Here is a 21,010-nt window from a genome sequence, read left to right as displayed (position 1 = left end):
CCAATACTGGAACTCTTCCAAGTCAAGGTAAGCTTTTGGTTTGATTCATTTATTGCTACCGGTCCCGCCGGTGTAACTGCTAAACTGCTTGTACTGTACTGCATGATTGTAGCGGTTTTACTTACGCGTTAGTTCTAGTAGCTATGTTGACTAGCTATGACGTTAGCTAATATGGTGACAATGTTGTAGGCTGTGTGTAGCAGTTATAATATGAAGGTTTGGCTTGGAAAGATTTTCTTGCTTGGTCACAGACAGCTGATGTGTTGTGCACTGAAGTCCACAAGCGAAGGTAAAAGGTGAGAGGAGGAGAGCATGTATATTTATTTATTTATTTTATTTATCCGTTATTTTACCAGGTAAGTTGACTGAGAACATGTTCTCATTTACAGCAACGACCTGGGGAATAGTTACAGTGGAGAGGTTGTAAACTGTAAACTGGGGATTATTAGGTGACCGTGATGGTTTGAGGGCCAGATTGGGAATTTAGCCAGGACACCGGGGTTAACACCCCTACTCTTGCAATAAGTGCCATGGAATCTTTAGTGACTTCAGAGAGTCAGGACATCCGTTTAACGTCCCATCCGAAAGACAGCACCCTACACAGGGCAGTGTCCCCAATCACTGCCCTGGGGAATTGGGATATTTTTTAGACCAGAGGAAAGAGTGCCTCCTACTGGCCCTCCAACACCACTTCCAGCAGCATCTGGTCTCCCATCCAGGGACTGACCAGGACCAACCCTAGATGCGAGTAGGAACTCTACAAAGAGCAAAATGATCATGCTGTTTTTATGTGGCTGCAATGAAAGTGAACTGTGTTTGCATGTGATCAGGGGTGTTTTTATTCCACAGAGTCGGTTGAAAATGGTTTTCTTAAATAGAAGAAAACAGAAGAAACATGGATCTTTAAACAGGTCAACATTCACAAGGCCGCAGGTTTGTTTTTTATGAAATTGCATAAAATAATTATTAATATAAATTACCCTTAAACATTTTGACGGAAGATACAAGTTATTGCAGGCTTCATTTAAGATTCCTATCTGGGGTCCTTTCCTTCGTAGTCGCTCAGGTGACGCACATCAACAGCGCCTAGTCAAGTGTAACCAGCTAGCCGATTAGCATGAATTTCAAGATCTTGTTTGATTCATAACATCAAACTTTAGGTGCATTAACGCCACCTTGCTTTAGTACAGTTTGAAAATAGCAGTTTTGCAGTGTTGAATACAAACGGGTATTGTATAGGCAGCTAATCTGACAACCATGTGGAGCACCAGCCGTCATGTCCTTCAGGATCTAGTCCGGGAGTTTACGAAAAAGACACATTCCTCGGTTCAGTGTTTTTCACAAACATCATGCAAGGTAAAGTTAGTTTTGTTTTTGAGTGAATTATAACATTTTTCTGTTTTTTAAACGTAGGCAGGAATAATATATAAGGTTGCAAGCTAAATGGGTCCTGCTAACTATAGCCAACACAGGAGGTTGGTGGCACCTCAATTGGGGAGGATGAGCACTTGGTAATGGCTGGAGCAGAATGTGTGGAAAGGTGTCAAACACATGAGCTGTGTAAGAATACCAATAATGTATACTACATAATGAGCATATACTACTAGTTAATTTTAGTATACTGCAAATGAATGTTATCCTTTCAGTTGAGTGTACTAACGATTCACCTGTCTACCGGAAGTTGATGCTGTTTCTATGCATCTTGTTAGAATAAAAACTGACTAGCTAGAGATCTGACGACTTCATTGAAAATGTCCATTAACACACAACGACTATACCACTTAGCTAAGCTAATAATTACGTGAATAATCAAGACAGTAAACATTGGGTAGTGTAGATAGCATTTAGTTAATATACCAGCAAGTTTGATGTATTAGTAGCCAACTAATGTTAAGTAGCTAACTAACAACGGTACATACAAGCAACTGCAGTAGTGAGGCTAGCATAGCTAACAAATTGTCAGCCAACCTAATGTGTAACTTATTTGAAAAGTAATTACTTTATTACATTGCTGAAAAAAATGACATCTTAATATTTGTGCTAATTACCTAAAGCAATGTATTTGTATTTTTGTCATTTACTTCAAATCTGAAAATGAAGCCACGCCCATTTTATGAAGAATTGCATTATGAGCCCTAAATGCACAGAAATAGTGTCCACTGCTTGTATACTTTGTATTTTAGTTAATGTAGTACGACATCTGGGAACTTTTGGCATACACTACTATGTCCAATAAGCATACTCCATTTTTGTCACAAATAGTATGGTCTTACTTCCGGCGCCGACAGAGATGGCCGCCTCGCTTCGCATTCCTATGAAACTATGCAGTATTTTGTTTTTTATGTGTTATTTCTTACATTGTTACCCCATGAAATCTTAGGTTTTATTACATACAGTCGGGAGGAACTATTGGATGTAAGAGCAACGTCAACTCACCAACATTACGACCAGGAATACGACTTTCCCGAAGCGGATCCTCTATTTGGCTCACCACCCAGGACAATGGATCAGATCACAGCCGGCGACCCAAAACAACGGCGCCGCAGAATGGGCAGACGGAGCGGTCTTCTGGTCAGGCTCCGTAGACGGGCACATCGCGCACCACTCCCGAAGCATACTACTCGACAATGTCCATTCTCTTGACAACAAGGTAGACGAAATTCGAGCAAAGGTTGCCTTCCAGAGAGACATCAGAGACTAACGTTCTTTGTTTCACGGCAACATGGCTCACTCGAGACACGCTATCGGAGTCGATACAGCCACTTGGTTTCTTCAAATGACTACCGCCCCGTAGCACTCACTTCCATCATCATGAAGTGCTTTGAGACCAGTCAAGGACCATATCACCTCCACCCTACCTGACACCCTAGACCCACTCCGATTTGCTTACCGCCCCAATAGGTCCACAGACGACGCAATCACACTGCCTTAACCCATCTGGACAAGAGGAATACCTATGTAAGAATGCTGTTCATCGACTACAGCTCAGCATTTAACGCCATAGTAACCTCCAAACTCGTCATTAAGCTCAAGACCCTGGGTCTCGACCCCGCCCAGTGCAACTGGGTCCTGGACTTCCTGACGGGCCTCCCCCAGGTGGTGAGGGTAGGTAATATCTCCATCCCGCTGATCCTCAACACTGGGGCCCCCCACAAGGGTGCGTTCTCAGCACTCCTGTAGTCCCTGTTCACCCACGACTGCGTCGCCATGCAACCGAGCCTCCGGGGTGCCACCAGAGACCCTGGGTTCGCGCCCAGTCTCTGTCGTAACCGGCCGCGACCGGGAGGTCCGTGGGGCGACGCACAATTGGCCTAGTATCGTCCGGGTTAGAGAGGGCTTGGCCGGTAGGGATATCCTTGTTTCATCGCGCACCAACGACTCCTGTGGCGGGCCGGGCGCAGTGCACGCCAACCAAGGTTGCCAGGTGCACGGTGTTTCCTCCGACACATTGGTGCGGCTGGCTTCCGGGTTGGACGCGCGCTGTGTTAAGGAGCAGTGCGGCTTGGTTGGGTTGTGTATCGGAGGACACATGGCTTTCAACCTTCGTCTCTCCCGAGCCCGTACGGGAGTTGTAGCGATGAGACAAGATAGTAGCTACTAAAAACAATTGGATACCATGAAATTGGGGAGAAAAAGGGGTAAAAAAAAATATTAAATAAATAAAAAAGTTTTCAGACTTTATTAGGCTTGATTATCAACAACGATGACACTACCTACAGGGAGGAGGTGAGGGCCCTCGGAGTGTGGTGTCAGAAAATAACCTCACACTCAATGTCAACAAAAGAAAGGAGATGATCGTGGACTTCAGGAAACAGCAGAGGGAGCAGCCCCCTATCCACATCGACGGGACAGTAGTGGAGAGGGTGGAAAGTTTTTAAGTTCCGCGGCGTACACATCACGGACAAACTGAAATGGTCCACCACACAGACAGCGCAGCAGCGCCTCTTCAACCTCAGGAGGCTGAAGAAATTCGGCTTGTCATCAAAAACACTCACAAACATTTACAGATGCACAATTGAGAGCATCCTGTCGGGCTGTATCACCGCCTAGTACGGCAACTGCACCGCCCATAACCGTAAGGCTCTCCAGAGGGTGGTGAGGTCTGCACAAAGCATCACTGGGGGCAAACTACCTGCCCTCAGGACGCCTACACCACCTGATGTCACAGGAAGGCAAAAAAGATAATCAAGGACAACAACCACCTGAGCCACTGCCTGTTCACCCCGCTATCATCCAGAAGGTGAGGTCAGTACAGGTGCATCAAAGCGGGGACCGAGAGACTAAAAAACAGCTTCTATCTCAAGGTCATCAGACTGTTAAACAGCCATCACTAACATTGAGTGGCTGCTGCCAACATACTGATTCAACTCCAGCCACTTTAATAATGGAAATTGATGTAAAGATGTATCACTAACCACTTTAAACAATGACACTTAATGTTTACATACCCAACATTACTCATCTCATATGTATATGCTGTACTCTATACCATCTACTGCATCTTGACTATGCCGTTCAGCCATCAGTCATTCATACATTTTTTATGTAAATATTCTTATTCATTCCTTTACACTTGTGTGTGTACTTGTGTGTGTATAAGGTAGTTGTTCTGAAATTGTTAGGTTAGATTACTTGTTAGATATTACTGCATGGTCGGAAATAGAAGCACAAGCATTTCGCTACACTCGCATTAACATCTGCTAACCATGTGTATGTGACAAATAATTTTATTTTCTTTTGATTTGTTAGTATGAGTATTCAAACACTGCTAGTGTTTCCATGTGTTTTGTGCAATTCCATTCGCTCCGTTCAAGACATTATGAGCAGTCTTCCCCTCAGCAGCCTCCCGTGAATTAGACAGCGAAATTAGAGAAAGGAGTCAGGAATCCCATTGGACAATGAACAACCTTGTCTCAGAGCATTTCGTATTATTCTGTACATAAATCTGAGACTCTCTCCATTTAGTACGGTATGTATTCATGTGTGGCTGTCCATTACCCATTTCGTATGATATGGGAATTAAAATTTGGATTATATGTTACAAATTTGCAAAACGTACAATGGATTACGAATGTGCTCAATTTGATATGTTATGAATTCTAGCGAGGTAGCTAACATATGCTAGGCTAGGGTTTAAGTTTAGGAGTTAGGTTAGGGGAAGAGTTAGCTAAAAAGGTTAAGATTAGGGGAAGGGTTAGCTAACATGCTGAGTAATTGCAAAGTAACTAAAAAGTTGTAAGTAGTTGAAAAGTTGCTAAAATGCTAACGTTGAACATGATGAGATTTGAACTCAACCCCCACCTATCTACCCGACCAACCACCCTCCATTCGTTGTTTTTAAAGTAAGCATCTGTCTGTAACCATACAAAATGTAACATATACTGAATTAATTATCCCGGCTTTACATACCGAATAGTATGAAAAGGAACGTATAACACCCTGCCAAGCAGACTTTTGATCAGTCGTGTTCACGTTGTCATGCTGCATTGTGTGGTTGCTAAGCTATTTGTCCATTGATCATATTTTAAAGTCAGGGTTTGAGTCGAGAAACATGCCTATTTTCCTCAAGTACACAATGTCATGATTCCTAAACAAGAATTTGTATTGGACAAATTCAGGTATGTCCCACCCGGTTTTAGTTACATTTTCTCTGTTTGCTTCCATTTGGTTCTTAAACAGTAAATGGTTTCTTTAATGAATACACCCCTGGGGAACCAAGCTCTCCTACTATACCCCATTCTCTCTCTTGCACAGAATACAGTTGTGGTAGAGCGTTGGTGGCAGGTCCCATTGTCCAAAGAGGGCCGCCCACCAAGACTATACCCTCGGCGACATCGAGTCTACAAAGTGGTAGAGGACACAAAGCATGCTCCTAAGGAGAAGATGGAACTCATCCTCTCACAGACTGTGGCTAGTACGTATGCCTGTTTGTTCTTCCAATCTCCGGACAAGGATATTACTTAGCATGAAGTATTGGGCATGCATGCATTCTAATGTATTTGTGGCTTTATTATCAGAGCTTGGTGGGCGAGGTGACACTGTGTTTGTGAAAAAGTCTGTTGGACGCAATAACCTCCTGGCCCAAGGCCTGGCAGTCTACCCATCACCAGAAAACAAAGCAATGTTTGCAGAGGAGCTGAGGGTGAGTTTTCTTCTGAGTCTTTAGATGTATTGGGGGTATGGTTTGTAGAAAAAGGTTCATGGGTGTGAGTCTGCCATTTTTATTGTAGGGTTGATGAAACATAGGATCCAGCTATGTTATATGCAGTCCTTATATTGCACCTCCTAAAACAGGCGTATAATTTCCCTCTACAGCTTTTACATGAAGGGAGGCCCGAGGAGAGAATCCAAACCCGCACAGGACAGCTGGTGAGCAGGGCATTCCTTTTTCCTTTAGTTCATCTCATTTCTAAGGCTAACCCCTGCTTAAGTTGGTGTACTGTGGCTGTGTTGCTCATCTCCAACCGTTTGTCTGAAACAACTAGAATAATATTTAATAGATCCTATTTGTACTTCTGTATTTGCAAATGAACATTGCTCCTACTACCCATTAGTCTGTCAGTTGTCTACAACCTCTTGTCTACAACCGAGCTGTGTGTCTTGTTTACAGACGGTGGAGATCCTGAAGCATATGGAGTTGAAGGTTGAGAAAAGAACCTCCATTGAGTATGACATCACCAAAGAGATGGTCTGCAGACAGATTCTCCAGAAGGTAAGACCGGGCTTGTAGATTATTCAGTAAAATGAAAAATGGAGTACATTCATCCTTCCTTAAAGCAGTCACAGATCAGCGAGGGTTGGATTATCACCATTTTCATCAAACAGACAGTAATGTAGCAATTTCACGGTTGAAAATGTTCAACAAACCATACAACTCTATGCACACTGACTACTTTTAACAATTTTCACTGAACATTTTACAAAAACACATTTACTTGAAGAACAGGGCAGATGCAAAGTTGGGTAGCAGAATGATGGCACAAACCGTCATTCTGTTACCAAACTTTGCAACTTCAAATGTGTTTTTGTAAAATTGTTAAAAGTAGTCCTTGTGTGTTTCAACTTTTCAATGATTGGTTTTTGTTTGACATTTTAAAGTGAAAAAAATTGGAAGTCTCAGCAACACTGTTAATTGTCCACATTCACTCATGTCTAATCATCCTCTACTGATTAAGTGGTGTCGGTTTGGTAGAATTTTCTACCATGTTCTGTAACAAAGGTTGCCAATGATGACCGAGAAGCCGTCATTGAAGTGAAAGCAATCTTTTGATTTAGTCTTCTCTTCTCATCTTTTTCCTATTCAGCGGGGCATATTTGTGCCACCTCATGCACTGAGACTACCGGAAGAGTCAATCAAGGACCTGGGAGATTACTGGTGTGAGGTCACGGTAAGGGCACAACTCCATATTTCACTGTGACAATTTTATTTTTTATTTTGTCTGGTCTAAATGCATGGAACTGTGGGTTTTATTGGACATTTTCTCAAATGAAAGCATTGGCTTTTTACTACCAAAATAACGATTCTCTTTCATTACTAATGAAGAGAGCAGCAGCTCAAATGGCTCTGGTCTGGTATCAGACAGGATGAGCATGGTTGCCTCCCAGAAACTGGAGACTGAGGAGCAAAAATGGTTGAGATGATTTTAAAGGCATTCCATTAACACTAGAACCGCCACTGACTTTTGTGAATAGTATCACTGCCATTTTAAAGTTATGTCCCCCTCCATCCTTTACTTTAACTAAAGTATATTTAACACACTGACGTTGTTAGAATTTAGATATCAGTTTGTTCTAAGCCGTTTTAGGAGGACATGTCATTGCCCGCCCGCCCTTCCTTCCTTTACCTGAGAGTTGGCTGCCCATCTAGCAACGTCCCATCGAAACTACACCTATATCAAAACTATTTTCACACGTAGATTTAGCTTTTTTTATTTTGTGTTATTTGGGGGAACTAATTTGCTGCAATTATACCGTTTTTGCCATGGTGCTGAGAGAAATTTGCAGTTTTACAGCTACACATTTGCCTTTTTATAGCTCATTTCCTACAATTCTACACATTTTGCCATGGCTTATGATGTTCATATGCTTTCTGGGGGGGTTAAGGATAGTGTCCTTGTTGTTCCAGTGTTAATTTGCCTTTTCTCGTCTCCCCAGGTTAATGGGATAGATACTGTGCGGATCCCCATGTCGGTGGTGCCCTTTGAAGACCCTACAGCGACTGGGCGCAAACTGTTGAAAAGGCAAAAGCAGGAGGAGACCGTTGCAGCTGCAGTACAAGAGGCCCCTACAGTTTGAGGCAGCTACTGTTCCAGAGGCTACCATTCCAGAAACTGCTCCAGCACCAGAAGCGACTCAGGAAAAAGACAAAGAACCCCACGATTGAGGACTAAACTTTAAACTTAGCTTTGGAGTACTAAATGTCATTACTAGATGCTCACGGAACAGTTTACTGTTTGACTCCTGACAAATGATTAAAGCATCTTTGGATCTGTTTTGAAAGTGCAAGATTGAGTTATATTGTATTCTAGTCTCAATTTGTAATTTAATTATTTTCATATGCATGCCAATCACTTTCACATGAGTAGTTACAGTGCAACTGCCTGGGATGGAGCTGTTAACTCGGTCTGGTTTTCCAGGTGTCACCACCATCGACTAATTTTTATTTCGGTTTGTCCTTAATGTTAAGAGCTGAGGTATTGGGACAATACGTATCAAATCTGGCAAGTCAGGAAATTAAATACATTTATTGTAACAGCACAAAACATGTAACAGTATAGGGTAAAAAAGGTATTTCCCCTGCCTCTTACATAGATATACAGTATTGAAATACCTCCTAATGAGCTTTAAGAGCTGAGTGCCTAAAATAGTTAGCCGTAACACCTTTAGAAATCTAGCAGTCTGTCTTTAGCATTGTCCCCAATGGGGTGCTTTTGGCAGCGCCAGTCTTTGTCCCTGCCAAGTTGTGAACATGGTTACATTATTTCTGCTTTGACTTAATAGGAGTGTCAATATACAAAACACTTGAGCTAGCTCATCACGAAAGGTAGAACCGAGATGCTGGTTTTCAGCATTTTCTTTGGGGGCGGGGTTTATCCAGGTGCAATGGGATTAGTAAACTGCCCTTCCAAGTTCCATTTCTCTTAATTCACACCCTTGACGATCTGAGAGGATTGGGTAAGTGTAAGCAAGGAATGTACCGTAGCATATTTCTGATACATACAGTATCTGATGCCTTTAGATCCAGAATCACCATAACACTACAACACCAGCAGAATGTGCAGAGAGCACCCTTCAGAAACATGGATTCCCAAATCCTCACTAAATGTTGGTCTGGCAAAAGAGACATTTAAAAACCTGGTTAGCTAGCCAGGATGGTAAAATACAAAACGGATCCAATTTCACATCCATGCTCCCTCTGAGAAGGCAACATCCTACAAGATTCTCCACAGGCTGAGCAACAGGCAGTATTTATTCAAATTGCACAGTTCATTATAATACCAATAAGTCATCACTGTATATGATTGTGTTTATTGGCAGACAGGAGTTTCTGGCTCCTTTCAAAGACTAACTCTCCCCCAAAATCCAGTAAAGAGATGTATTCCAAACAGGTCAGGTTGAAGCATCTCCACAACAGGGAAATTCCACCAAGGAAAAAAAGTGTTTCCTAACATTTAAAAAACTAGGGAAGCTTGTGGTTGGATTGACAGAATTTTAGAGCACGTCACTGTCCCACCATTGGAAACATACAATATGGATTCCGCAAGGAAAACATTCCTCTTATGCTCAGACTGGAACGACCAATTATCAGTAATGTGTAATCTGGTGAAATACCACCACCACATAAAATTGCATTTAAATACAATTTCCCAGGAAAGTCTGTGCAGCAGTCTGATTAGTTTGATTTCCTATGCAGCCAACAAACAAATATCATATAGACCACCAAAACTACTGTTTATATCAGCAATGTTTTAAGTATCAAATCCAGGGAGGCCCACAAACAGGGGGGACAAAAAGGAAAGTCAGTGCTAACATCTCCAAGGATGGGTCTATGAGGTGTGTGTAACCCCTCCCCCACGGCAAGGGTATATGCCCCATGTTGAGAAAATCTTCTGGACTGTACTACTCTAAATCTCCGGGGGGGGGGGCTATGCATGCCACCAAGCCTTCTGTTACGGTTCTTAAAAGCCGTATTTGGCCTGTGTTTGCCGGCGAGTCAGCTTGTTGTCAGCCCAGTTGTTCTTCAGCTCTAGCTCTCGCTCCTTTGCCTATAGGTGATCAGAATTACAAGTTAACTCAAACTTTGACACATTTTGCTTGTAAAAATCACATATCTGGTCAAATTCAGGTCTGTTGATATGAGGCCAATAACCATGCATGTTAAGTGTTTCCAAAATGATTGCCAGTGATAGGTGTGCCAAGTCGTGTTCAGTAGGCGCCAAACAGGGAAAAACATATTTTTTAAATTCTCAACAGAAGAGAAGGACAACTTGTCCAGTGGGAACACATTTTGTTTTTCTCCGGTTTGAGTCTACTGAATGGGACCTTGTTGTTAGGGTCCAAGACAGTACTGTAGCAATGTAAACAGTATTTACTCACCTGGTGGATGAGGTATGTGATCTGGTGCTTGCGTCGCTGTTGCCCTGTGGGTTGGTCTCCCTTTTTCTACAGACATAGGGAAGAGGTTAGGGAGTCAGCCCAAGCAAGGTTGAGATCAGATAACAAAATCCTCACTAAGCGACATGAAAAAAGTCCTAACCTACCAACTCCTCAACTCTAAATCCACTGTCGCCTTACATTCCCCTACCCCATAATCACTACTACAATCCAGGTTCCAATTCAGCTCCTAGCACCTAACCCTTTGATGTTAACAGATCTGAAAAGAATGGACAAGTGTAAGCAATATGGGGATGGTTCCAGTGCAAATCTCCCTCACCTTGCTGAAGGATTTGCGCTCTTGCTTCTCTTCCGTCATGCTCTTGGTCATCCACTGCTGGTTGCCGCTCAGCTGGTCATCTCCCTTAATCTCCAGGAACTTCACCTCTTCCTTGCCCCTGTTCCTCTTCCCCTGCAGCCTCATGAACTGCAACCAGAAAATATACTCTTCTATATCTTGAAGCAGCAACCTCTATTCAGTGTATGAACTATGCTGACAATTATGGATGCAATCAGGACAATATTAAACAAATCAAGAAGAGCAGGATATTGGTTTCGGGGTAGGTCAAATTCAGTGATATACAGGATGTCAGAAGGGAAGGGCTTCTTGATTGATCAGGGAAAAATCACGTTCCTGATCAATAACAAGCCAACAGACCAATGTCAAGTCAAGAAACATTCTTACCGCTTCATCATCAAACAGGGCGGAGGAACTAGGTTGCTCTGGCTCGGGCAACGCTGGGTCAGACTCTGGATCCTGGTAGTAAGCCTCGTTGTAGTAACCCTATCCAACAGGATGTTTTTTGTTAGCCTGTATCAATGCAACATGACATAAGAGCATTACGCCACCCTGAGTCATCTCAACGGATGAGAACAAGAGATTTTACAGCAAACTGCTGTGTGCCAAACTCACAGGGGTCAATAAGGATCAATTATGGGCATAGTACATCTGATGTTTGAAACTGAATACCAGCTTGGTACGACTGATATCCATAATTTGCTCTCATCTAAAATAAGTTGTAGTTGGACATTTGAGTTGGTAATGCACAGTAGGTCTATTGTATTTGGTCTATTGTGGAAGTTGAGTATTATTGGAGTTTATTTTGATGTATTGGCAACATAGTTTTACACAATGCATTGCTAAGCTTATATATGTCCATCTAGCTAGCTAGAGAGATAAAGAGCTACACACTATATATACACAAAAGTATATGGACATCCCTTCAAATGAGTGGATTCAGCCATTTCAGTCACACCCGTTGCTGACAGGTGTATAAAATTGAGCACACCGCCATGCAATCTCCGTAGACAAACATTGGCAATAGAACGGCCTTACAGAAGAGCTTCGTGACTTTCAACGTGGCACCGTCATAGGATGCCACCTTTCCAACAAGTCAGTTCGTCAAATTTCTGCCCTGCTAGAGCTGCCCGGGTCAATTGTAAGTGCTGTTACAACGGCTTAGTCACGAAGTGGTAGGCCACACAAGCTCACAGAACGGGACCGCCGAGTGCCCAAGCATGTAAAGTAGTTTGTCCTCAGTTGCAGCACTCACTACCGAGTTCAAAACTGCCTCTGGAACCAACGTCAGCACAAAAACTGTTTGTTGAGAGCTTCATGGTTTCCATGGCCGAGCAGCTGCACAAAATCCTAAAATCACCATCCGCAATGCCAAGTGTCGGCTGGAGTGGAGTAAAGCTCGCCGCCATTGGACTCTGGAGCAGTGGAAACGCATTCTCTGGAGTAATGAATCACACTTCATCATCTGGCAGTCCGACGGACTAATCTGGGTTTGGCAGATGCCAGGAGAACGCGACCTGCCGAATGCATAGTGAAATCTGTAAAGTTTGGTGGAGGAGGAATAATGGTCCGGGGCTGTTTTTCATGGGTCGGGCTAGGCCCCTTAGTTCCAGTGAAGGGAAGTCTTAACGCTACAGCATACAATGACAGTATGAGACAATTCTTACCTTCCAACTTTGTGGCAACAGTTTGGGGAAGGCCCTTTCCTGTTTCAGCATGGCAATGCCCCGTGCACAAAGCGACGTCCATACAGAAATTGTTTGTCGAGAACGGTGTGGAAGAACTTGGACTGGTCTGCACAGAGCCCTGACCTCAACCCCAAACACCTTTGGTATGAATTGATAAACCCAACTGCGAGCCAGGCCTAATCGCACAAAATCAGCGCTCAACCTCACTAATGCTCTTGTGAATGTAAGCAAATCCCTGCAGCAATGTTCCATCATCTAGTGGTAAGCCTTCCCAGAAGAGTGGAGGCTGCTATTAAAGTAAAGGGGGACCAACTCCATATTAATGCTCATTTTGGAATGAGATGTTCCACAAGCACGTGTCCACATACTTTTGGTTATGTAGTGTATCCATTGACCCAACATTTTCTCCGTACCTGAGGCTCTGCCGAGGCCTGCTGGTACACCCCTAGCTGTTGACCTCCCCAAGCTCCCTCTTGGTTTGCGCTAAAGTCCAGAGGGGCATCTGACTGGAATGTACCACGCTGCATGCCTGGAGGAGCGGGTAGCAGGCCTGAGGTGGGGACAGGCTCCGGGTTCAAGCTGGGGACCACAGCGGGGAGAGGCTTGGCGCTGTCTTCCAGGGAGAAGTAGTTCTCGGGAGCAAGTTCTTCGTCACTTTCCTCAGCAGCTATTTGCCTCGCTAGCTGCAGGGCAGCCGATTTAGCTGCTGCTTTGATGGCGGAGGGGGATGCACTGGAGCTGAGGTGGCCCTGGGAGGCCCCTAAGGAGGGCTTTGTGGGTTTCCTTGGCTCAGGCCGCTTGGTGAGGGTGTGCGGCACTAGGGCCCTCTGCATCTCCTTCACAACCATGTTTTTTGGCTGAGGCAGGAGGGAGGAAAGGCCAGTGCCAGGACCCTGAGATAGAGATGGAAAGAGAGAAAGAAAACATGTCCTAAAAAAAATCTAAGTTTGTTGGTCGCATACACAGATTTACAGATGTTATCACGGGTACAGCAAAATGCTTATGTTCCTAGATCTAACAGTGCATTAATAACTAGAAGAACAAACAATACACACAATCCTGACATTTTTTAAATAAGTTATATAGGATGAATCATGACTAAAATACTGTGTATTCATATAATGTGGGTGAAACCGTATAACATTATTAAAGTTACCAGTGTTCATGACTATATACATCGGGTAGCAGTCTAGGGTGCAGGGTAGAGTACCAAGTGGTAGCCGGCTAGAAAAGTGAATAAGGTTCAGGGCAGGGTACTGGGCGGAGGCCGGCTAGTGGCGACTTAGATGAGGGCTTAGAACATGATAGGTATGGTTGGCCTACGTCCACATTTCCAGGCTGTATCACGCTTAACACCCCGGGCCATCCTACAATCTAAGCTTGATGCCCTCAATCTCACACAAATTATCAATGAACCTACCAGGTACAACCCCAAATCCGTAAACACGGGCACCCTCATAGATATCATCCTAACCAGCCTGCCCTCCAAATACAACTCTGCTGTCTTCAACCAGGATCTCAGCGATCACTGCCTCATTGCCTGTGTCCGTAATGGGTCTGCGGTCAAAAGACCACCCCTCATCACTGTCAAACGCTCCCTAAAACACTTCAGCGAGCAGGCCTTTCTAGTCGACCTGGCCCGGGTATCCTGGAAGGATATTGATCTCATTCCATCAGTAGAGGATGCCTGGATATTCTTTAAAAAAGTGCTCTCCTCACCATCTTAAATAAGTATGCCCCATTCAAAAAAATTAGAACCAGGATCAGATATAGCCCTTGGTTCACTCCAGACCTGACTGCCCTTGACCAGCACAAGAACATCTGGTGGCGTACTGCATTAGCATCGAATAGCCCCCGTGATATGCAACTTTTCAGGGAAGTTAGGAACCAATACACACAGGAAGTTAGGAAAGCAAAGGCTAGCTTTTTCAAACAGATATTTGCATTCTGTAGCACAAACTCCAAAAAGTTCTGGCACACTGTAAAGTCTATGGAGAATAAGAGCACCTCCTCCCACCTGCCCACTGCACTGAGGCTAGGAAAGACTGTCACCACCGATAAATCCGCGATAATTGAGAATTTCAATAAGCATTTTTCTATGGCTGGCCATGCTTTCCACCTGGCTACCCCTACCCCAGTCCACCCCCCCACAGCAACTTGCCCAAGCCTCCCCCATTTCTCCTTCACCCAAATCCAGATAGTGATGCATCTTCAACCAATAGCTGCCCACACCTGCCTGCCCGTCCAGCATCACTACTCTGGATGGTTCTGAATATGTGGACAACTACAAATACCTGTCTGGTTAGACTGTAAACTTTTCTTCCAGACTAACATTAAGCATCTTCAATCCAAAATTAAATTTAGAATTGCCTTCCTATTTTTCGCAACAAAGCATCCTTCACTCATACCCTTGACTATCCTACCGATCCTCGACTTAGGCGATGTAATTTACAAAATAGCCTCCAACACTCTACTCAGCAAATTGGATGCAGTCTATCACAGTGCCATCCATTTTGTCACCAAAGCCCCATATACTACCCACCACTGCAACCAGTATGCTCTCGTTGGCTGGCCCTCGCTTCATATTCGTTGCCAAACCCACTGGCTCCAGGTCATCTATTAGTCTTTGCTAGGTAAAGCCCCGCCTTATGTCAGCTCACTGGTCACTATAGCAGCACCCACCCGTAGCACGAGCTCCATCCAGCAGGTATATTTCACTATGCACCCCCAAAGCCAATTCCTCCTTTGGCCACTTTTCCTTCCAGTTCTCTGCTGCCAATGACTGGAACAAACTGCAAAATCACAGAAGCTGGAGACTCATATCTCCCTCACTAGCTTTAAGCACCAGGTGTCAGAGCAGCTCACAGATTACTGCGCCTGTACATAGGCCATCTGTAAATAGCCCATCCAACTACCTCATACTGTTGTTTATTTTGCTCCTTTGCACCCCAGTATCTCTACTTGCACTCATCTTCTGCACATATATCACTTCAGCTTTTAATTGCTATATTGTAATTATTTCATCACCATGGCCCATTTATTGCCTTTCCTCCCTTATCTTACCTCATTTGCACACACTGTATACAGACCCCCCCCCCCCCCCAGCGTCATCCGGGTTTGGCCGGGGTAGGCCATCATTGTAAATAAGAATTAGTTCTCAACTGACTTGCCTAGTTGAATAAAGGTTAAATATACTGAGAATTTGTCACTGAAAATGATCTAAAATGCAAATCATGTTTTACCTGGGGCAGGGATTTCTTTCTCCTTGGTTCATCTTCATCAGAGTCAGACTGTTGACAAGACATAGGATCATTTTGAAATCAACACTTTTAATCCATTTCATAACAAGCACTTGTTATTTGGTATGTAGCTAAATTAAATGTTTAAAATCTAGCATGGTTATGAGCCTGTGGCCCTGTTACTTACATCCCCTCTCTTTATCTCAGGTATAGGGATTTTGACAGGCTCTGTTCGCTTCTTCGGTTTAGGTAAGTCGAAAAGCAACCCTCCCTTGGACGGTTGAGAACGGGTAACTGAGTCCTCGTCGCCATCGTTTGACACAGTGTTCCGTGAAGAGAAGTGTGTTGTCCCTTTGCTTGGTCGCACGTTTCCTAGTGCCTCTGAGGCAGATCTTTTGGGGTCAGGGAGGCGTGCGAAAAGCCCCCCACGTTTGCTACCCGGGACGATGGAACTAACGTTAGACGTTTCGTCTGAATCACTGTCATCACTGCTAGCATACGCTACCAAAGACATTGTTGATGTTTCTGGAGCAGCTTTGGCATAAGTAACGGGTAAATACTGATATGGCTAACTAGCTAGCTGCACCCACCGACCCACACCTGCCAAGTTTACGATAGCTAACGTTCGCTAGCTAAAATTGTTTGGCCGTACACGTATACGAGGCTTACTTCATGAGAACAACCAATAAATTGTGGACAACAATTTACATTTATGACAAACTTTATAGCCAATTTTCAAATTGTAAACAATTGACTCGCCAAGGGCTAGCTAGAGGCTAAATCCTGCGGCTCAAGTCGAGCCACTGCAGAGTAAGTTAATAATGTTCCAAACAGGCCGATTACTGACTAGACTCGAAGAAAACAAGGCCTCGGCAGGTGCTTAAAATACCTTTAATGTGAATGTTAAGCTAGTTCTAGTTTAACGTTACACTGAATATTATGCAGTCAATACCCATGGTTTCTTTCCTCCACCAAAATAGCTCGTTCCATCCAATAACAGCAATCGCTAGCATATCCTTTTTGGGGTCTCTAATACCATGATGGATGCGTGCAAAACAGAAGTGTTCAAGCTGCTACTAATTGCGCAGCTTCGACGCAAATCCACTTTCTTCGTTTGGTTTTCCGGCAGACTAGATGCTTTCTTTGTTGGGTGTTGCTGCCTTTCATAGTTTGGAAAAGGGATTGCACATTTTTTTATGGAAATGGGGGAAAAAAGGACATTACACCGCCATCTAATTAAGCAATAATGCCAGAGGAGGTGTGGTATATGGCCAATATCCCACGACTAAGGGCTGTTCCTATGCGCAATGCAGAATGCCTGGACACAGTCCTTACATGGAACCCAAACCGGCTGTGCGCATGCTCCATCGTGCATAAATGTATTTTGTCCCCCCACACCAAACGTGATTACGACATGCAGGTTAAAATATCAAAACAAACTCTGAACCAATTACATTAATTTGGGGACAGGTTGAAAGCATTAAACATGTATGGCAATTTAGCTAGCTAGCTTGCACTTGCTAATTTGTCCTGTTTAGCTAGCTTGCTGTTGATAGCTAAATTGTCCAGGGATATAAACATTGAGTTGTTATTTTACTTGAAATGCACAAGGTCCTCTACTCTGACAATTAATCCATATATAAAATGGTCAACCGAATTGTTTCTAGTCATCTCTCTTCCTTCCAGGCTTTTTCTTCTCTGGACTTTATATTGCGATTGGCAACTTTCATAAATTAGGTGTATTACCGCCACCGACCTCGATCGTCTTTCAGTCACCCACGTGGGTATAACCAATGAGGAGATGGCACGTGGGTACCTGCTTCTATAAACAAATGAGGACATGGGAGAGGCAGGGCTTGCAGCACGATCTGCATCACAAATAGAACTAACTTCTATTTTAGCCTTTGGCAATACAGACGCTCATTGGCGCGTGCGAGCAGTGTGGGTGCAATAATTTAATAATATAGATTTCTAAATTTATTTTGCGACGCGAGCAGTGTCGTCAGCCTGTAAGCCATCGTATATTGGCCATATATCACAAACCCCAGAAGTGCCTTATTGCTATTATAAACTGGTTACCAACGTAATTAGAGCAGTAAAAATAAATGCTTTGTCATATGCGTTATATACAGTCTGAAATACCACGGCTGTCAGCCAATTAGCATTCAGGTCTCGAACAACCCAGTTTATGATCCTATTTAATTACGTTGGTAACCATTTTGCTGCCATGCTCCCTTCTTCTTCTTCTATGGTATTATAACGGGCTGCAAACAAACGTTAAAGGTGCATGCTGCCATATACTGACAGCTTAATTAAATAGTACCGGCATGCTGGCCTTCTAAGCAGAGTTGCAAAGAAAAAGACAAATCTCAGACTGGCCAATAAAAAGAGTCTGAGATTTGGCTTTTTCTTTACAACTCTGCCTAGAAGGCCAACATCCCGGAGTTGCCTCTTCACTGTTGACGTTGAGACTGGTGTTTTGCGGGCACTATTTAATGAAGCTGCCAGTTGAGGACTTGTGAGACATCTGTTTCTCAAACTAGACACTCTAATGTACTTGTTCAATTGTGCACCGAGGCCTCCCACTCCTCTTTCTATTTTGTTTAGACCCAGTTTGCTCTGTTCTGTGAAGGGAGAAGTACACAGTGTTGTACGAGATCTTTAGTTTCTTGGCAATTTCTCGCAAGGAATAGCCTTAATTTCTCAGAACAAGAATAGACTGATGAGTTTCAGAAGAAACTTCTTTGTTTCTGTCCATTTTGAGCCTGTAATCGAACCCACAAATGCTGATGCTCCAGATGCTCAACTAGTCTAAAGGACAAGTTTATTGCTTCTTTAATCAAAACAACAGTTTTCAGCTGTGCTAACATAATTACAAAAATGGTTTTCTTTTGATCAAATAGCCTTTTAAAATGATAAACTTGGATTAGCTAACAGAACGTGCCATTGGAACACAGGAGTGATTGTTGCTGATAATGGGCCTCTGTAAGCCCATGCAGATATTTCCATTAAAATCAGCCGTTTCCAGCTACAATAGTCATTTACAACATTAACAAGGTCTACACTGTATTTCTGATCAATTTGATGTTATTTTATCAGACAAAAAATGTGCCTTTCTTTCAAAAACAAGAACATTTTTAACTGACCCCAAACTTTTGAACAGGAGTGTATATTTTAAACCAAATACTTTTAGACTTTTACTCAAGTAGTATTTCACTGGGTGATTTTTACTTGAGTCATTTTCTATTAAGATATCTTTACCTTTACTTAAGTATGAGAATTGAGTACTTTTCCCACCACTGCTGGAGATCCAAAAACCTTTTAGCCACATTCACAATTATATCCAGTTTCTTTGATTTCTTGTTTGTTTGGCATGTATAATTTGTCACATGCGCAATAAACGCAACAAAATCCACCTTCTTTACTATCAGAATTTCAGGATCCTTCAACTAATAAACATTTTTTTCCAGGCTTCAAGATGCCTATTGACATTTCTTCCTAATTTCCACTTGCTCCTTCTGCAATTTCCAATGCCTCTGCATAGGAGACCGGCTGGACAGATTGCTACTTCAACCTCTTTCACTCTTACAGCACTGTGTATCCACTGAGTGTAGCTCAGCTTTTAAAACCATAGTGCTCTCCAAGCTCATCACTAAGATAAGGACCCTGGGACTGAACACCTCCCTTTGAAACATGATCCTGGTATTTCTGATGGGCCACCCCCAGGTGGTGATGTTAGGCAAGTATGCATCTGCCACGCTGACCCTCAACACGGGGCCCCTCAAGGGGGCATGCTTAGTCCCCTCCTGTACAACCTGTTCGGCTACGCACGACTCCAACGCCATCATTAAGTTTGCCAACAACATGATGGTGGTAGGTCTGATCACTGACGATGATGAGTCAATATTTAGGGAGGAGTCATATACCTGGCAGTGTGGTGCTTGGACAACAACCTCTTCCTCAACGTCAGCAAGACAAAGGAGCCGATCGTGGACTATTGGAAATTACCGCTTGGTATAGCAACTTCTTGGCATCCGACCACATAGCGCTACAGAGGGTAGTGAGTACGGCCCAGTACATCACTGAGGCTGAGCTCCCTGCCATCCAGGACCTGTATACCAGGAGGTGTCAGAGGAAGGCCCTAAAAAATTGTCAGACTCCACCCACCAACGTCATAGACTGTTCTTTCTGCTACTGCACGGCAATCGGTACCAATGCATCAAATCTGGAACCAACAGGACCCTGAACAGCTTCTACCCCCAAGCCATAAGACTGCTAAATAGTTAGTCTGGGTAGCTATTTGGTTAACTATTTAACTATCTGCATTGACCCTATTTGACTCCTCACATACGCTGCTGCTAATGTTTACTATCCGTCACTTACTCCTAGTTATATGTACATACATTACATTACCAAAAGTATGTGGACACCTGCTTGTCGACCATCTCAACCCAAAATCATGGGCATTAATATGGAGTTGGTCCTCCCTTTGCTGCTATAACAGCCACTCTTCTGGGAAGGCTTTCCACTAGATGTTGGAACACTGCTGCGGGGACTTGCTTCCATTCAGTCACAAGAACATTATTGAGGTCGGGCACTGATGTTGGGCGACAAAGCCTGGCTCGTAGTCGGTGTTCCAATTCATCCCAAAGGTGTTCAATGGGGTTGAAGTAAGGGTTCTGTGCAGGCCAGTCAAGTTCTTCCACACCGATCATCGACAAACCATTTCTGAATGGACCTCGCTTTGTGCACAAGGGCATTGTCATACTGAAACAGGAAAGGGCCTTCCCAAAACTGTTGACACAAAGTTGAAAGCACACAATCGTCTATAATGTAAGTAGCGTTAAGATTTCCCTTCACTGGAACGAAGGGGCCTAGCCCAACCCATGAAAAACAGCCTCAGACCATTATTCCTCATCCACCAAACTTTACAGTTGGCACTATGCATTCGGCAGGTAGCGTTCTCCTAGCATCCGCCAAACCCAGATTCCTCTGTCGGACTGTCAAATGGTGATACGTGATTCATCACTCCAGAAAACACGTTTCTACTGCTCCAGAGTCCAATGGCAGCGAGCTTTACACAACTCCAGCTGACGCTTGGCATTGTGCATGGTGATCTTAGGCTTGTATGC

The 21,010-nt window shown here is 43.7% G+C and overlaps 2 protein-coding genes across 3 annotated transcripts; one reads left to right on the top strand and one right to left on the bottom strand.

The window, feature by feature from the left end:
- The first annotated feature begins 1,049 nt into the window (after positions 1–1,049).
- LOC139391981 (mitochondrial ribosomal protein L9) lies at positions 1,050–8,515 on the top strand. Its single transcript, XM_071139592.1, has 7 exons — positions 1,050–1,356; positions 5,755–5,914; positions 6,018–6,142; positions 6,316–6,369; positions 6,611–6,712; positions 7,305–7,388; positions 8,155–8,515. The coding sequence occupies exons 1-7, from the start codon at positions 1,258–1,260 to the stop codon at positions 8,293–8,295; spliced, it is 765 nt and encodes a 254-aa protein (XP_070995693.1). The 5' UTR covers positions 1,050–1,257; the 3' UTR covers positions 8,296–8,515.
- A 210-nt stretch (positions 8,516–8,725) lies between these two features.
- On the bottom strand, positions 8,726–16,930 carry LOC139392174 (proline-rich protein PRCC-like). Of its 2 annotated transcripts, XM_071139949.1 has the most exons (8): positions 16,831–16,930; positions 16,066–16,312; positions 15,882–15,929; positions 13,053–13,532; positions 11,339–11,437; positions 10,934–11,080; positions 10,597–10,662; positions 8,726–10,265 (listed from the first exon to the last, which is right to left on the bottom strand). In XM_071139949.1, the coding sequence occupies exons 1-8, from the start codon at positions 16,866–16,868 to the stop codon at positions 10,179–10,181; spliced, it is 1,212 nt and encodes a 403-aa protein (XP_070996050.1). In that variant the 5' UTR covers positions 16,869–16,930; the 3' UTR covers positions 8,726–10,178. The 2 variants fall into 2 exon arrangements, with proteins under 2 accessions (XP_070996050.1, XP_070996049.1); XM_071139948.1 differs by lacking the exon at positions 16,831–16,930 and having other exon boundaries at positions 16,066–16,622.
- Positions 16,931–21,010: the final 4,080 nt, after the last annotated feature.

This window comes from Oncorhynchus clarkii, chromosome 32 (genome assembly GCF_045791955.1).
Source record: "Oncorhynchus clarkii lewisi isolate Uvic-CL-2024 chromosome 32, UVic_Ocla_1.0, whole genome shotgun sequence".
In the NCBI taxonomy this organism is placed as follows: domain Eukaryota; kingdom Metazoa; phylum Chordata; class Actinopteri; order Salmoniformes; family Salmonidae; genus Oncorhynchus; species Oncorhynchus clarkii.
Note: the sequence above shows the minus strand (reverse complement) of the source record. Positions and strands in the feature narration are given on the sequence as shown.

What these genes read in the sequence shown, in the direction of transcription:
- LOC139391981 (XM_071139592.1), top strand. Translation starts at nt 1,258, where the DNA reads ATGTGGAGCACCAGCCGTCATGTCCTTCAGGATCTAGTCCGGGAGTTT. An exon ending in CCTCTCACAGACTGTGGCTA is followed by an intron (nt 5,915 to 6,017) that starts GTACGTATGCCT and finishes CTTTATTATCAG; the next exon opens with AGCTTGGTGGGCGAGGTGAC. An exon ending in GCAGACAGATTCTCCAGAAG is followed by an intron (nt 6,713 to 7,304) that starts GTAAGACCGGGC and finishes TTTCCTATTCAG; the next exon opens with CGGGGCATATTTGTGCCACC.
- LOC139392174 (XM_071139948.1), bottom strand. Translation starts at nt 16,392, where the DNA reads ATGTCTTTGGTAGCGTATGCTAGCAGTGATGACAGTGATTCAGACGAA. An exon ending in AGGCCTCGGCAGAGCCTCAG is followed by an intron (nt 11,438 to 13,052) that starts GTACGGAGAAAA and finishes CCTGTTGGATAG; the next exon opens with GGTTACTACAACGAGGCTTA. An exon ending in CCCTGTTTGATGATGAAGCG is followed by an intron (nt 11,081 to 11,338) that starts GTAAGAATGTTT and finishes TTCTGGTTGCAG; the next exon opens with TTCATGAGGCTGCAGGGGAA.